The 16,194-nt window shown below is 46.4% G+C and overlaps 1 protein-coding gene across 2 annotated transcripts in view; it reads left to right on the top strand.

Annotated features, from left to right (window-relative positions):
• LOC138565261 (zinc finger protein with KRAB and SCAN domains 1-like) overlaps positions 1-16,194 on the top strand; it is a 183,085-nt gene that overhangs the window by 92,815 nt on the left and 74,076 nt on the right. Inside the window, exon 4 of one of the 2 annotated variants that reach the window (XM_069642966.1) lies at positions 7,099-9,228. The exons of the other annotated variant lie outside the window; for it this stretch is intronic. Within the exon in view, the coding sequence (XP_069499067.1) occupies positions 7,099-7,874 (776 nt within the window). The 3' untranslated portion in view covers positions 7,875-9,228. Of the gene's footprint in view, positions 1-7,098; positions 9,229-16,194 lie in introns of those variants that run through there. 2 annotated transcript variants of the gene reach the window in all.

The following is a 16,194-nucleotide window of genomic DNA, read 5'->3' as shown; positions in this document are numbered from 1 at the left end:
GACAAGGCGGCAAAGCCTCGTCGAAGCAGTACTGAACCGGCCGTGGGGTCGGGCCCCCACCGAAGCACCCCGGTGGGAGGCCGGCTGGCGAGCTTCGTCAGCGTGTGGGAGTCCATCTCCACCGACCGTTGGGTGCTGGACGCCCTGGCCCAGGGTCACGCGCTCGAGTTTCTAAAGCAGTGCCCGCGCGTCCCCCCCGTGGCCAGGAAGGAACATCACATCCCTCAACTTCTCTTGGAGGTAAAGGCGATGCTCAAGAAAGGCGCCATCGAGCCCGTCCCAAAGAGGCTTCGGAGTTTACTCAAGATACTTCCTTGTGAAGAAGAAGACGGGAGGATGGCGTCCCATCTTGGACCTACGACGACTGAACAAATTCATCAAGGCACAGAAGTTCCGGATGGTCACCCTCCAGCACGTCCTGGGTCAACTGGAGGAGGGCGATTTCCTGTCGTCGTTGGATTTGGAGGATGCCTACTTCCATATCCCCATCCTAAAGGGACACCGAAAGTTTCTCAGATTCGTGGTCCAAGGGCGTCACTACCAGTTCAGAGCCCTTCCCTTCGGATTGAGGTCGGCACCCAGGGTGTTCACCAAGTGCCTAGCAACGGTGGCGGCGCGGTTGCGCCTGTAGGGGGTCCATGTCTACCCCTAACTGGACGACTGGCTCATCCGAGCAAAGACAAAGGAGCTCACCGCGGAGCACACGGCGAGGACCGTCCAACTACTCACGGACCTGGGATTCTCCATAAACTAGGCCAAGTCCCACCTGGTGCCCGCTCAAGACGCACTGTTTCTGGGAGCGAAGCTCGACACAGTGGCGCTTCTGGCCTCTCGGTCGGAGGAAAGGACGAGGGCCATCTTGGGCAAGGTGCAGCGGATGCTGGTTGCAGACGCGGCCAGGGTGAGGTCCATCAAGTCCCTCCTCGGAATGATGTCTTCTTGCATTTATCTCATCCGCCTGTGCAGGCTTCGGATGCGCCCGTTACAGGAGTTCCTGGACGCTCGCTGGATCCAGACGACGGGCAGCTTCGAGGACAGGATCACACTCGACGAAAGCTTCCAACAAGCGATCCGGTGGTGGGGCACCCGTGCGCATCTGATGACGGGCATGAACTTCCAGACCCCGGACCACCAGAAGACAGTGACCACGGATGCCTCCCTGGAAGGGTGGGGAGCGCACACCGAAAATCTGCACGCGAGGGGCCTTTGGCTGCCGACGGAGAAATTCCTCCATATCAACGTCCTGGAACTCCGTGCAGTGTTTTGGGCCCTCAGGTCTTTTCTTCCGTCCCTCAAGGGCAAGGTGGTGAGGATCTTCACCGACAACACCACCACCATGTTTTACATCAGGAAGCAGGGCGGCACCAGATCCCCAGCCCTGTCCAAGGAGGCTCAGGATCTGTGGCATTGGGCCGTCGCCCAAGGGATGTTTCTGGTGCCGTTTCATCTGGCAGGGATAAAAAACACCATCGCCAACTCGCTCAGCAGGGAGCTGCGCTCGTGCCACGAGTGGGAACTACGACAGGATCTAGTGGACCACCTCTTCCGACGGTGGGGCACTCCCCAGATCGATCTGTTCGCGATGGCGACAAACTCCAAGTGCCAGAGGTTCACCAGCAGGTTTCCCCAGCCGAGGAGCATGGGCGATGCTTTCTCGTTCCCCTGGGAGGGCCTGTCCCTATATGCGTTCCCTCCATTGCCACTGCTTATCCGGCTCATCAACCAGCTCAAGAGGTCATGGTGCAGGATGATCCTCGTCGCACCTGCGTGGCCGAGGCAGATATGGTTCCCGGACCTTCTGGACTTGTCAGCGTCCCTGCCAATCAAGCTGCCAGTGGACGCGGATCTTCTCTCCAGGGAAGGAGGCGCCATCCTCCACCACGACCCGAAGTCGCTGAACTTGCAGGCCTGGCTCCTGCAGCGTTAGAGTTTTGAGGTTACGACATACCGGCCGACTGCAGAGAGGTTCTTGCAAAGGCCAGGGCGTCCTCCACTCTTAAATGCTACGGACACAAATGGAAGAGGTTCTCTGTCTGGTGCCAAGCACAGAAGATTAACCCTCTATGGATTACGGCTCCTCAAGTACTGCCGTACCTGCTGACGCTGGCCAAGGCTGGGCTGGCGCACGCTTCCATCAAGATTCATCTTGCTGCGATCTCCCGATACACCAGAACCACGGGACGGGCGTCTTTGTGGTCTCATCATCTGGTGAAAGAATTCATGAAGGGACTGTTCAGATCGTTCCCGCCGGTGAAGGCCCCGGCCCCGGCGTGGGAGCTCAACGTGGTGCTGACCAAGCTCATGGGACCACCGTTCGAGCCTCTGCACTCAGCTCCGTTGAAGTTCTTGTCGTGGAAAACAGCGTTTCTTGTGGCCATCACCTCCGCACGACGGGTGGGAGAGATCCAGGCACTTTCCTGCAAGCCCCCGTACTTGACTTTTCACGACACGAGGGTAGTGCTCAGGACGCACCCCTCCTTCATGCTCAAGGTGCCGTCGGACTTCCACCTCAACGAACCCTTGGTGTTACCTGTTTTTTTCCCGTCGCCTTCGTCGCCGGCTGAAAGGACTTTGCACTCGCTGGATGTGGCTAGAGCGCTGAAGTTCTACGTGGACCGCACTAAGAGTTTTCGGAAGACGTCACAACTTTTTGTGAACTTTGGACCTGTCAATCAGGGGAAAGCCCTCTCGAAGGCTTCCATTTCCAGATGGCTCTCCGGCTGTATCATGTACTGTCATCGGTTGGCTACCGACCGCTGCCTGGCCGTCCGAGAGCCCATTCCACCAGAGCGATCGCAGCTACCACGGCGTTCCTATCTGGTGTGCCCTTGCTGGACATCTGCAGGGCTGCTACGTGGAGGTCGACGCACACCTTCACGAAATTCTACTGCGTCGATCGGGATTCCAGGGAGGAGTCCAGGGTCGGCCAAGCAGTGCTGCGCAACCTGTTCGTCTAAGGTGAGCCTGGTGAGGAGGTAAGAATGCTTAATGTTGAGTTTTGGATGTAATGCTTAATGTTGAGCCTTTGCCACCTCCCGTGGTTGTGCATGTGTGTACTGCTATGTATTCTTTTATTCATGAACATGTGAATCCATGCCAGACCCCATGCTGGAGAAGGAACAAGTTACTTACCTGTAACTGTTGTTCTCCAGCATGGGTCTGGCATGGATTCACATGCGAACCCTCCCGCCTACCCCTCTGCGGCTCTTCACTTGGTCATACTGCCACTTCACGTGCTACCAAATCTGAAGATGGCTGCCAGAGGCGGGGCTTAGGGAGATGGCAGTCATTGGCTGTGGTCAGTATGACGCAGAGATCAGTGATTGGTTACTACTACGAAAGACAGATCAGAAACGAAACTGATACTGATTTTTCTTTACCGAGGATTCCCAGCCTGACGACAGGGAATATTCATGAGCATGTGAATCCATGCCAGACCCATGCTGGAGAACAACAGTTACAGGTAAGTAACTTGTTCCTTCTTCTCCATCCAGACACTCATAACTCAGAATGTGGATTCTGACACGTACCATGCCATTCAACACTACACACTGCATTCATACCAGTTTCGGGCAGGGCTGTCTCAGTCATTGTGTCGAAAACTAGATACCAGACATCCACAACAAGAAGTGCATATTCGTCACACACTCCATTCACCCAGGTCCCACCCACAGGTGTAGCCACAACATACGGTCCTTGGGAAGGCTCCAGCCAGTCTGGTCGGCACTTCCCCACACTACCATGTATGGAACTTCCACCCAACAGCCAGTGAGGGGGAAGGGACAGAGTCAGGGCTTCCCGGGACTTCGGGAAGATCAAGGTAATGGGTGATGGAAGGCAAGAGGCCACAGGGCCATTTTGTCTCCATCAGGAATCTACTGATTCCAATGACAGGGCCTGGGCATCCCAAAATGGAGGACGCTCAGGGCACCAGTCATTTCTGCACTGAGCTGCCACCAGCCCGTACCCTGCTCTGTGGGTCACACACAGGTGCCCAAAAACATACACTAGGGGCACAGGGTTGTACCCCCACCCATGGGTGCCATAAGGGTATCCCATGGGTCCGTTCACCAAAACCGAAAGAGAGAGCTGTAGCGCCAGGAGTCCCACATGAACTCCTGCACGGAAAACACGACAGAACACACGATAAAAAGCAGTAAAGGACGAGGATACGGAGGCCCTGTCCCTCCGATGCTTTTCCAGCATCACAGCAACCCCATCAAACTCCTGTGCCGGTACAACCTACTCTCCCAGCATGAGGGACTAACAGTGCATCCTGAGCACAACTCATTGAACTTGGCAGCATGGGTCCTGAAGTCATAGAGTTCAGACATAGCAATTTACCCCAGAGATGTATGGATATCTTGAAAGAGTCAAGAAAACCTAACACAAGGCACTGTTACTATGACAAATGGAAACGATTCGTTATTTGGTGCCAGAATAAACAAATCAACCCAGTTGATTGTACTCCTTCTAATGTCGTCACCTATATGCTCCACCTATTGGATGCAGGGTTAGTGTTTAACTCACTTAAAGTGCACCTGGCAGCTTTATCAGCCTACACCACCTCCTATAACAAGGTGTCATGGTGGAAAGTGCCAGTTGTCAAAGCATTTATGGAATGGGTAAAGTCCACCCTCCAATCTCTAATCCACCACCGGTTGGGACCTTAATGTGGTACTTGCTAAGCTCATGGGACCCCCCTTTGAGCCCATGCACAAATCTAGTCTCAAACACTTGACTTTTAAAACTGCCTTCTTAGTAGCCATCACATCCATAAGAAGGGTCAGTGAAATTCAAGCTCTGTCAGTGCAGGATCCTTTCTTTACTGTTCATAAGGATAAACTGGTTTTACACACTCACCCTAGGTTGTCACCTAAGTTAATTTCCAAATTCCATGTTAACCAGTCTGTTGAGCTACCGGCCTTCTTCCAGGAACCCAAAAGCTCTGCTGAGGTGAAACTCCACACACTAGATGTGAGGAGAGCAGTCCTCTACTATGTAGACAAGACCAGACTGCTAAGAAAGACAGATACACTGTTCATCTCCATAGCTCCAGGAAGAGAGGGAGATTGCGTCTCTAAGAATGCCATCTCTAGGTGGATAGTCAGATGTATCCAACTGTGCTATTGCCTTTCAGATAAAACACTGCCTTTTACGCCGAGGGCCCACTGTACAAGAGGTACTGGAGCCACTCTGTCTTTCATTGCAAATGTACCACTTGACACCATTTGCAAAGCAGCTACATGGAGATCTATTCACACCTTTACTCAGCACTACTGCATTGGCACTCATTCCGAAACAGGTACTCAAGTGGGACAAGCGGTTCTAAGACATTTGTTCGCTCATGACCCTTCTCATAACCCACCTCCTTCTTCTAACACTGCTCGCTAATCTATGCACAGCATGTGATCTAAGCAGATTCCACAAGCCTCAGAAGGGATACATTACTCACCATAATCGTATTTCTGATGCTTGTATCTGCTTAGATTCACATGCGCCCGCCCTTCCTCCCCTCTGAGAGATGGCGCATGGATGCTTGTAGTCTTATCTGCTTGGATACTCTGTACTCGCGCTACTCCTCATGTCAGAAAAATACAATCTGAGGGTCCTACACACGTGAGGGATCATGGGTACAGTGGACGTCACACTAGGGATAGTATAATTGGCACGCTCTAGTTTGACGCCCCTTTTTGAGTTTCAAAAAACAAATTGTAATACTCTGCAGCTTCCACTAGATGTCTGCCTATGCACAGCATGTGAATCTAAGCAGATACAAGCACCAGAAATAAGATTGCAGTGAGTAATGTAATATATAGGAAACCAGTAAAAGGATTTTTTAAGTGTATGAATTAGTGTATGAATTGTACTATGTGTAAACATGCCTTGAATGTAGTCCTATATTGCTACATGACCCTACAATAGGTGACCGGTATTTAACTAATTTTCATTCATTTTACAGAGTACTTACAGTTACCCTTTTTTACCATTCTCCACAATCGGCCCTTTGAACAGAAGTTCTAATATCACAATGAAGTATTAGTGAGTCAATCTGTTAGATCTATGGCTAGCATACCTCTAATAACATTCTCTTGCATAATAAAAGCTTTTGTGCTGGATACTGAAATTGCCTGCGGTCTGAGACATGTAGCTATTGTCTGGCACAAAGCAGGTACACAATTAATGCAAAGACACGTACAAAGAAAAATGGCCAATAAAACAAACATAACAAACAATAGTTTTCACCCGTCAATTAGGGCCATAAAGATCCACCAACATCTAATGTACCCGTAGGGAAGTGTGCTTCGTCAGCAATACTCTGGGGATGATTAATAGTATGCCACACTGCGGAGGAAGAGTCTGGTATGAATGAGCAGCATTTTCTCCCGATAATTTCTCTGCTAAAATCATATTGAGTACTACTCTGTTCTGCAATGCTGCAAGGCGCACAGCTTTTAACTCAATGGTGATATTAGCAAGGACATCTGATGTTTCATCTATAGTAATTTCCAACAGTCGGGACAGTCTGCGTATATCTCTGGAATTAACAGAAAGGGCCATACCATGGAATGATTGCTTTAAGGATATCTCCGTTACCTGAGGTCCAGGTTGGTGTTTTGAAACTAACACATAACACCATTTATATTGGTTTGAAATGTGATGATACCATTTGTAAAAGTTGTTATGAAGGAGTAGTATCTGTTGAGAAACTAGCCACAGTGTTTGTTCCTTGTTCCAGAACCTTGTTCCTCACTTAACCTTTAGTTCCGCTCTTTGCTTTGCGTTTCAATTGGGTGTGAGATGTCACTGCTGCTACCCCTTGCATTTGCTTGAAATGATGTCACAGAAATACATCTGCACTGTCATGCGGTACAGAGGCTGTAGGATCTATTTATGTTAGATTATGATGCATTTTTGGGCTGCCTAGTTTCTAATCTTTTCATTTCTACATTTCTTCTGAGGGACATGTGCATTCCCTCAGAATCAATCGCATGGTGTGTTAATGGGGGATGGGAACACATTCAGTTTTCCACAACATTCAACCACTTTTGGGACGTGTGATGGCAGAAAATGACTTGAACTTGTTTCTTTCAACAGAAAATGGGGCCATTATCAAAACAGAAAACCCGAAAGTAACTGTTCAAAGATGGACTATCCAGAGAGACCCTAGAGGAGATGGGCAAGGCCCGCCTCACAAACTGGTGAAGGAATCGGCAGACTCGCAGAAACCCCCAATGCCTTCCACATGTACTGACTGTGGGGAAAGCTTCACTCAGCCCTCACAACTGTACTCGCATCAGAAATCCCACAGACGTGCCAGACCACACCAGTGTGAGGTGTGTGGGATACACTTTAACTGGGGCTCACGTCTGCGCATACATCAGAGATCCCACACAGGGGAGAGACCGTACCAGTGTGCACACTGTGAGAAACGCTTCTCTCAGATTGGAAACCTGCGCACTCATCAGATGATCCACTTTACTCAGACATCAGACCTTAAAAGACATCAAAGGGTACATTCGGGAGAGAAGGCCTACAAGTGTACGGAATGTGGTAAGCAATTTAGTCAGAGATCAAAGCTGAGCCTACACCAGTGGACACATACTGGGGAGAAGCCGTACGAGTGCGCGGAATGTGGTAAACACTTTACTCAGAAATCAGACCTTAAAAGACATCAAAGGGTACATTCAGGAGAGAAGCCATTCAAGTGCACAGAATGTGGTAAACAATTTATTCGGAAGTCACAGCTGAGCCTACATCAGTGGATACATACTGGGGCGAAGCCGTATGAGTGCACGGAATGTGGTAAACACTTTACTTGGACATCACACCTTAAAAGACATCAAAGGGTACATTCTGGGAAGAATCAATGAGTTTACATTAACTGTGCTAAGCACCTTACTCCAGCATCTTTGGTATAAAATTGGTAATTTCCATGCAGAGATATAGGCTGACTGACCACAGGCGTAACCTCTATACTCCACACTACTGCAGAGAATTCTCTTGAATGCTAGGCTCCAATCGGAATGGCATTAAGTGCGGCTACGACAAAATGGAAATATTTGGGGTGCCGCACATACTCTTCATTCTCACTGCTATAGGGTTTATAATACACTGGGCACCGAAAGAGTGTAAGGATCCAGAGCACAGCATTAACCGGACAAGCCCCGACTCAGAATAAAGTTCATTATGTCACCATTTAATAAAGGACTTACCAACCAGAAAATGCAAACACTGGCAGATTAATGAAAAACAGAGGCATAGGAGAGGAAAAATAACCAAGGCACCACTGCAAAAAAAGTAACCAATAGAACGCGCAATAATGGAAGGGCTACACTTCTAATGGGAAATCCAAGGAACCGCTGCTGTAATGACACAATGTTTAACAGTGCAGGCTGCTGGAAGTCCATACATGTGGGTTGTGTGTACCCATCCAAATGAAACCGTTCAAGTAAACGAAGTAAGACCGAGCCACTTTCTCTGCCCCGGATTGTTAGTGTGAAACTGTTGGGGGGGAGGGGATAGGAAATCTCCCACTGAAATGAGAATAAAGTGGTGCCACATGATGAATTGTAGGTGAAGAGACAATAGAGTCATTGAGACACTGAGTTATCTTATGTTCTGCTCTCTCTGCTGGTAGGATTCAACAGTTTGGGTGATTTGTGACTCAGCCGGACAAATTACTTTCTGATTGGTTTTGGAATTGTTTGGGTGGCGAAATTCTTCAATGATGCTTGCACTTCTACGTTTCTTAAGTTATTCATGTTGTGTTAGGGGAAAATGTTTATAACTTGTTGCTTTGGATGAAAAGTGATACACAGCTTGGTAAAATGAGTGATGCTGTTGTAGAGGAATCCCAGAATGTAAGAGGCAAAGATATGGGTGTGTTGTTTCACGCGTTGCCCACACGCTGTCTGTAGTTGTTCACATGTACCGTGGGCTTAACACTCCAATGTTTCAACCAGCCTCCAGCTTTTGCGAACACAATATGTATTTGCATTTTCATGGCACCTACACCCAAAACAATTGCCTGCAGTGATTGTAGTTCCCAAACCAGTATAAAAATGGCATCTTGCACTAGTGTGCTGGAAATAAACCTTACCAGGGGAACATGCATGGATGTGCAGCCTCCACCCTGTGCTTTGGTCATGAAGTAGGTCATTCTGTGTTACTTGCACCTACTTGTCTGCATACGATGGAACCAATAAAGAAACTTTTCCAAACGCTTCCATGGCGCAACGTCCAATTTTGTTCTAGGGGGCCTCATGTGGGACAGTGCCTTACTGGCCTGCATGCAAGTTGCAAACTGCGCGAGTGGGGTTTCTTCCGTTGCTTGGGTTATCATGGCACCACCATCTGATGAAGTGTATGACATCTAATTATAGTATTTCTTCAGCGTGGACAAAGCTTTGAGAAGTAACGGAGCACTTTACAGAGGTATACAGAGGTATACATCAGTACAGATGCATAACTGACCGCTTTTCAGCGGTAACAGAGCAGATATACAGCGGGGGTAGGATACAGGGGGCACAGAGGAAGGGTACAGCTGTACCGGGTGCTGGGAAGGAAGAGGGGTGAATGGTGTCTAGCGAGTCGGTGTTGAAGAGGAGAGACTCAGGAGCCTCACGAGATGTATTTAGGAATGTTAAGTCCCTGGAAGTTCTGAATTCAGCAAGAAATTACCACAATTGGCTTAAATTATCATGGTACAATGAGGTTAATCGACCTAAACTGTTAATACACGCCCAGGTTGAAGTGATTAACAATGGCAATCGCTTGAAAATGAATCCCCAAGCAGTAACGCAAAGATGAATGAGAAGACCGTACTTGAAACTCGGAGCCTAGTTGATTAACCGTACTTGAAACGCAGAGCCTAGTTGATTACACTTCTATCATGTTGATTTACCGGATAACAAGAAAAGGGCAAGTTATAGAAAAACTACATCTCCACTGTTATGATGCTCCACTGGTCAAGAAAAGAAAAGAGTTGAGAACCCTTCTCTGACAAAAAAAAGAACTACCCATCCAGTGTCAGGGATACAGAAATCCGACACCTTAAATCTAACTATAAATCATGGTATATTAGTCATAGATGTACCTTGTACCAGAACGACTCAGAACCTTGCGGTCTGTTCCCTGAATAACAAATCCTCTGCAGACACCTGGTCCCTCATATTGAATCAGACCCAAAAATCTCTCCAGACAAACTGTATCTGAAGCGGCGTGGTCTACGTTTCTTGTTCTCTATGTGCACCTCCTGACGAAAAACATATGCAATTGGTTAAAACATTGCTTTGTTGGACCCTATCTTATGACCGTGATGACCTCGTGTCCTTAATCAAAGGTCTGAGTTCTTCACTAGCGCCCGCTCCTGATGGTCTATTCAACATCATAGTATGAGGAAACCCTGGCCAATGGGCTTCGATTTTGAATCTGGCGCTTAAAAACGTTCTCCTGACCAAATGCATTCCACGATCATGGAAGACTGCACATATTATACCAATATTTAAAAATGGTAGTCACTCGGGTCCAACCAACTATAGACCGATAGCGCTGTTAGACGTGCTGGGAAAATGATATGCAACCTTGCTCCTCAGAAGGCTATCCAGTTGGCCACAGAAAAAAGGTCTGAATGATCGTTTTCAGGCAAGCTTTGTCAAATGCCTTGGTACAGCGCCCCCTGCCTTCCTGATCAATTTATTGAAGAGCAAACGCATCGAGAATAACACCAAAGCCCATGTGGCATTCGTTGATTTTACCAAGGCCTTTGATAGCTTGAATAGACAACTCCTATGGGATAAAATGGCAGAGAAACAGTGCCTGCCAGACCTGCTGGAACAAATACAAGCTCTATATACAGACACGTCTATACGAATGAGTCAATTGATGAATGGTGACTTGACTTTAAAAATCCCAACGTATAGAGGAGTCTAGCAGGGATGTTCCTTGGCACTAGCTCTCTACAATTTCTATATCACTGATTTGGAGGAATTCATGAGAGCCGGTAGAGGTTTTCCCCCTACGTTTGGAGATATGAGAATAACCCACCTTCTGTATGCTGATGATTTGATATTGCTTGACCACACTGCAGTAGGGCTCCAAAGACAACTAAATCGCCCACATGACTATGCGGTGGCAAATAACCTGGCAAAAAATACTAGCAAAACTAAGATCATCATGTTGGGAAAACGGCTGCACTGCGAGGAAATAATTGATACAATGGTTCTTGAATCATCTCGAAATAGACCAGGTTAGCTGCTTTAAATATCTGGGGATTTGGTTTACAAGAAGTCTAAAAGATTCCGACTCTTTCTTGCACCAGCATCAGAAATCTGATATGCTCATTTCTCAGGCGAGTTTATTGAAGAAAAAGTACTGCCAATTCACTTTGAAGCCAATTCTAGACTCCTACATTGCAAAAGCTATGCCAGTGCTAACCTACGGGGCTGAGGCTTTCGCTGATCTACCAGCTTATCTGTGGGCGCGTATGGAAAGTGCCTTTTGGAAGAAAGTGCTTAGTCTCCCTCAATCAATCCCCATGCAGGTGGTGAGGAAAGAACTGGGATTGCGTTCTCTCACGTTGTCAGCTGACTGGAAGCTACTAAGCCTGTTCCGAAAATGCAGCTGTCCTAATTCGCCATACATGATAAATAGGATTAGTAAGGAGCTCCAGAACGATTCCAATAAATATCTGAGTACATGGGGAAACAATGCACCAACCTCCTTAAAGAAATAAGGTGCTCAACGGAAGATCTTCTAATTAATCTGGGTATGGTGAAAAAAAAACTATTTTAATTTGGCTGGTTTCATACCATGGATGAAGTAAGAAAACTGAAATGACATGTGCAATTAGCAACAGAATCAAGAGATGTGATCCAACAGTACCTACGGAAATGCCCAAACCAGAAATTCCGGCCAGCTTTCATGAGGATTAGATTTAATTTATGCAGAACTAATGAAATCATTGCAGTCCGATCCCAAGGAGATTAAAGTAACTCCAGATGTAAAAAAAGCTGAACTGAAAGAAAATCTATGGGCCTCATTACATGGACGGCGGTAAGGGTTAACGGTCACCGTTAATGGCAACGGTGACCGTTAACCCTTACCGCCGTACTACGAGGTCCCTTTGCGGGTTGGAGGAATTAACGCCTGCTTCTTGCAGGCGTTAAGAACCAACCCGCTAAGGGACCTCAGAGCTAATTAATGGGAATGGGGAAGGGCAATGGCGGAAGGGGGATTTACCGCCCCTCCAACCTTGGAATGGGGCGGTAAATCCCCTTTCCGCCAAGGCGGTGCCGGTAATTTACCGGCATGGTCCAGGGTGCTAATAGCACCCTGGATTACCGCCTTCCGTGTAATGAGGCCCTATATGCTGTTAATTCGTCTTTCGTGGAGAAATGTAGAACTCTATCGGCAGAAGATCGATGGCAATTACTAATGGAAGGAACCCAAATGCCTGTAATAATGGGAATGTGCTGGAGCCACTGTTGGACAAGATATAAATGTTTTCATTTAAAGGAAAGACTAATCCAAAAGAATAAAATAGCCAACGTTATGAATTGTATTCAGGAAAGAATTGGCAATTGATGCTAAAAGATACTAAGATTGTTTTGCTAAAATGTTTAATCTGAATATAAATATGCAAATAAATACATTTTAAAAAATATCTGTCAATAGTTTTATGTCTGTATTGAGTGACTAAGTTCATTCTGACAAATGCCATTCCCACCATGTGTAACCTTTTCTTTGTTATCTAAGCATAGCACTAGCACTGTACCCGGAATCCGTCCCCTAGTATCCCCCTAATTAACACCGGAATCCCGTGTCTTGTCTACACCGAGCTCAGCGCACCTCCCAACTCTCTCGTGCCTGATGTAATAGAATTGTTTGGATGATTTGAGATCGCAAAGGTTTGAATGTGTCTACGTGTTATTGGGCCGATGGAATAATGCACATGCAGGCTTTCAGAGTCTCGTAGAGCTTCATCAGATGGGAAAGGAGAGTCATGCGAGCTGGCATGCAAGGGATGCAGTGCTGGGACCATCCAGCTACACGAGTGCGCTGCTTCACACATGCCCGCATTACAAAGGATATGAGGCATGCCTTCTAAAACGCTCTAAAACAGCAGGGTTTAAAAAGGCACATGATGCATGTCTTATGATCTATGCTTTAAAACCAAAAAAGTGATGGGTTTGCGATAGTAAAAGCAGCCTAGTCTGTTGTGAGTTTCCAAAAGATATGAGATATGAGAGCGGTCTCAACTGCAGGGTTTAAAAGGCAGATGATGCATGTGTTATAATATATGCATAACACAGGTCAAAGGAAAGCTAACTGCTGAAAACATCTGCACCAAAGTTCAACCTTTTGAAATCCTGGATGCTTAGTCTAAAGGCCCAAAACTGACTGACCACAGTGATTGCAACGCTTAAGGACTTTACACCGCTATTCATACTGACATGTCTGTGTTTCAAGTGTGTGGAGGTACTTTGTGACCTCCGTCTTTGCAAAGAACTATAATTTACTAGCACCTTGATGGACGGGGGGGGGCTTCCATTATCAGTGTTCACATTGTTTGCTGGCTGACCGGATAGGGTTCAACGTTCACCAGAGCGAGACATGAAATCCACGTCTCTGTTCTTTAGGTGGTGTCTGTGCAAACCTAAGTTCCCATTTACTTCTGTGCCTTGTATTTGGAGTTGGTTTTGTTTGGGGGGGTTGGAACCCTATTGTACAGTGGAGCTGGATCCGGTGTTCACCTGTTTTAATTTAGAATACTCTAGTTTCCTTCATCAATGACATTTGACACCATTCTTTGGTTTTTTTAAAACACGTTGTGTTTATTTTGCCAGAAGGTAAAATTCACGTTTTGTCAGGTAGTGTTTGTCACGTTGTGATATGCATCTTAGTGTACAGATTATCAGACAGGTTTTTAAACTGATTGCTTGTACTTTCTGTGCCAACACGTGTTTCAACCATAGGTTTTTCTCAAGGCCAGAACAGGTTTGTTTGTTGTCCCGTGTGGGTCTGGTTCAGTTGTAGGTCCTGAATTGGTTATAAACGCAGTAACCGCCTTAATTAAAGGATGCAGGGCGGAGGTGAAAGGGAAAATAAAAAGCACCAGATTAAGCGGTGAGATTTTAAATGTGGATTGTCACTATTTATAGTAGTTGAACGAGGCTGAGGTCTGTAGACATGGCCCGTTGGGTGATAGGTGATGCCCTGAAGAGGTTCCGACAATAAAGGCGATTGGTTTGCAGATAAAAGATGTTGGGATGAGCAGGAAATTGGCGCATCTCATGAACGTTGTGAGGGGACACTGACTGGGTACTGCACAGCACTCTGATGCATTGTATGATGGTGGCAATGTTAGCATTTTAGGTAGGATGGAGTTGAGAGAATGTTTATATCAGGTGTGGTCTATGTAAGTTTATGTATGTGTATTTAGTCGATGTGTCGATGTCAGAGACAAATAAAATGTGGTTTAAATCCTAGAGATACATGAGACTGAAGTGGTTGTGTTGTTTGTAGTTTGATTGCTCTCCAGGAGCAGCCTGCTTCAGTATTTGATTCCCTGGTGTCTTCTATTGAGTGTATAGAGGTGCAGTTCTATAACCTGCTTCTGAAGCCTGTGTATGTTGCACTTTTTGCTGCCTGAAGAAGGTTTATGGGTGGCTGTCGTTTCTAACAGACGACATTCTGAGACTTGAAGATATTCAACTTTGCGGCTAGTATTCTAACGAGCGTGTTTCTTGTTCTCGTCCTTTCTGTGTAAACTGAGGTTGATGCATGTCCCTCGCTAACATCTTTGCCTAGCTTGTGTCTGAAATCGGAACAGATTGTTCACACAGTACTAGAAAGGCCTTCACGGTAGGCATTGCTCAGTGGCAGCAGTAAAAGAAACTTTGCCAGTTTTGATAGGTTTGGAAATAACGGCAGTTTGGCGACATTCTTTTAATTTTGATCCTCTCTTATACATCATCAATTCTGTAATCCTTTGGCATTTCCTGATCGGTCATGATCTGATATTCTCTGAATTCACGTTGAAGATTTTCAAGCAGACTTTCCTGCAGTATATCTGTAAACCTATACAGCAGCTCACTGATTTCTTCCATGGTTGCTTGCAGCCTGGTTTCAGGGTCTAAGAAGGTGATTGATCTAAGGATTTTATCCGACAATGCAGGCATGGACAGGTAACAGAATGTATGTAAAAGCCTTTAGCTTCCAACAGGAATGTGTTCCATCATGCTGAACCCAGAATATCTTTCTTTCTCACTACCTGCCTTGTCAGTAGGCCCACATAGATTTCATTTAGTGGCAAATGGTTTTCTGAATTTAGGACATTGATTTGGAGTAGTTTGCTGTTTTTGGTAAAATTTGTGGTTTTATGAAATTGCACATCAACTGGCGAAAAAGACGCGTGGCTGCAGGGTGAAGACGATGTATCATCGGGGACTCGCTTTGCAGTCATGTATTGAAGGAATCAACGCTGGGAAGCACAGCTTGTACAAACATGAAATAAACCGTTGTCATGGGTTTTAAAAAAGCTTGTCAAGTCATTCTTCTCGATCACCAGTTTTGCCTTTTTTCTTCTTTCCGTCAGCATCATCATCAAAGTTTGACAGAAAACATGATTTAAGTGAGTCCCACTGCTTTAAAGTCCTCTCTGCTGACTTCCCCAAGCTCACCCATCTTGTGCTGACGTGTTTAATGACTTTCCTTACTTCAGTCTCTGTGAACTCCTTGTACATCTCTCAGGATAACTTTACGCTTCACACTTTTTTCAAAGTGATAATAGATATCAAGCAGCATGTCATCAACTTTTATTGACAAAGTTTTGGGGACCTTTTGTGCATGTAAGTGACACAAGTGGCAATGGCAGCCATCATCATCATACACCTTCTGCTGCTTTTCATTCTGTTGGGGCTTGATTTTACTCAGTAGGCTGTTGTGCTGCTATTCATCAAATTGGTTTGGCTTAGATTCTTTTGTTGATGACACAGTTGCATGTGTTACACAGAGTTTGGGCACCACCCCGCAACAATGGAAGGCATGTCAAGTATTGATTGTGATTACGCGCCCTGTGTCTGGATCTGCATGCTGAACTAATATCGGAAGGTATTTATCGTTTTCATCACTACTTCCATCAGTTGCCAAACCATGGCTCCTTCTCCAATGCTTGCTGTACCCCTTTAA

The sequence above is a fragment of the Ambystoma mexicanum genome, chromosome 1p, assembly GCF_040938575.1.
Source record: "Ambystoma mexicanum isolate Mex_15411 chromosome 1p, UKY_AmexF1_1, whole genome shotgun sequence".
Classification (NCBI taxonomy): Eukaryota; Metazoa; Chordata; class Amphibia; order Caudata; family Ambystomatidae; genus Ambystoma; species Ambystoma mexicanum.
Note: the sequence above shows the minus strand (reverse complement) of the source record. Positions and strands in the feature narration are given on the sequence as shown.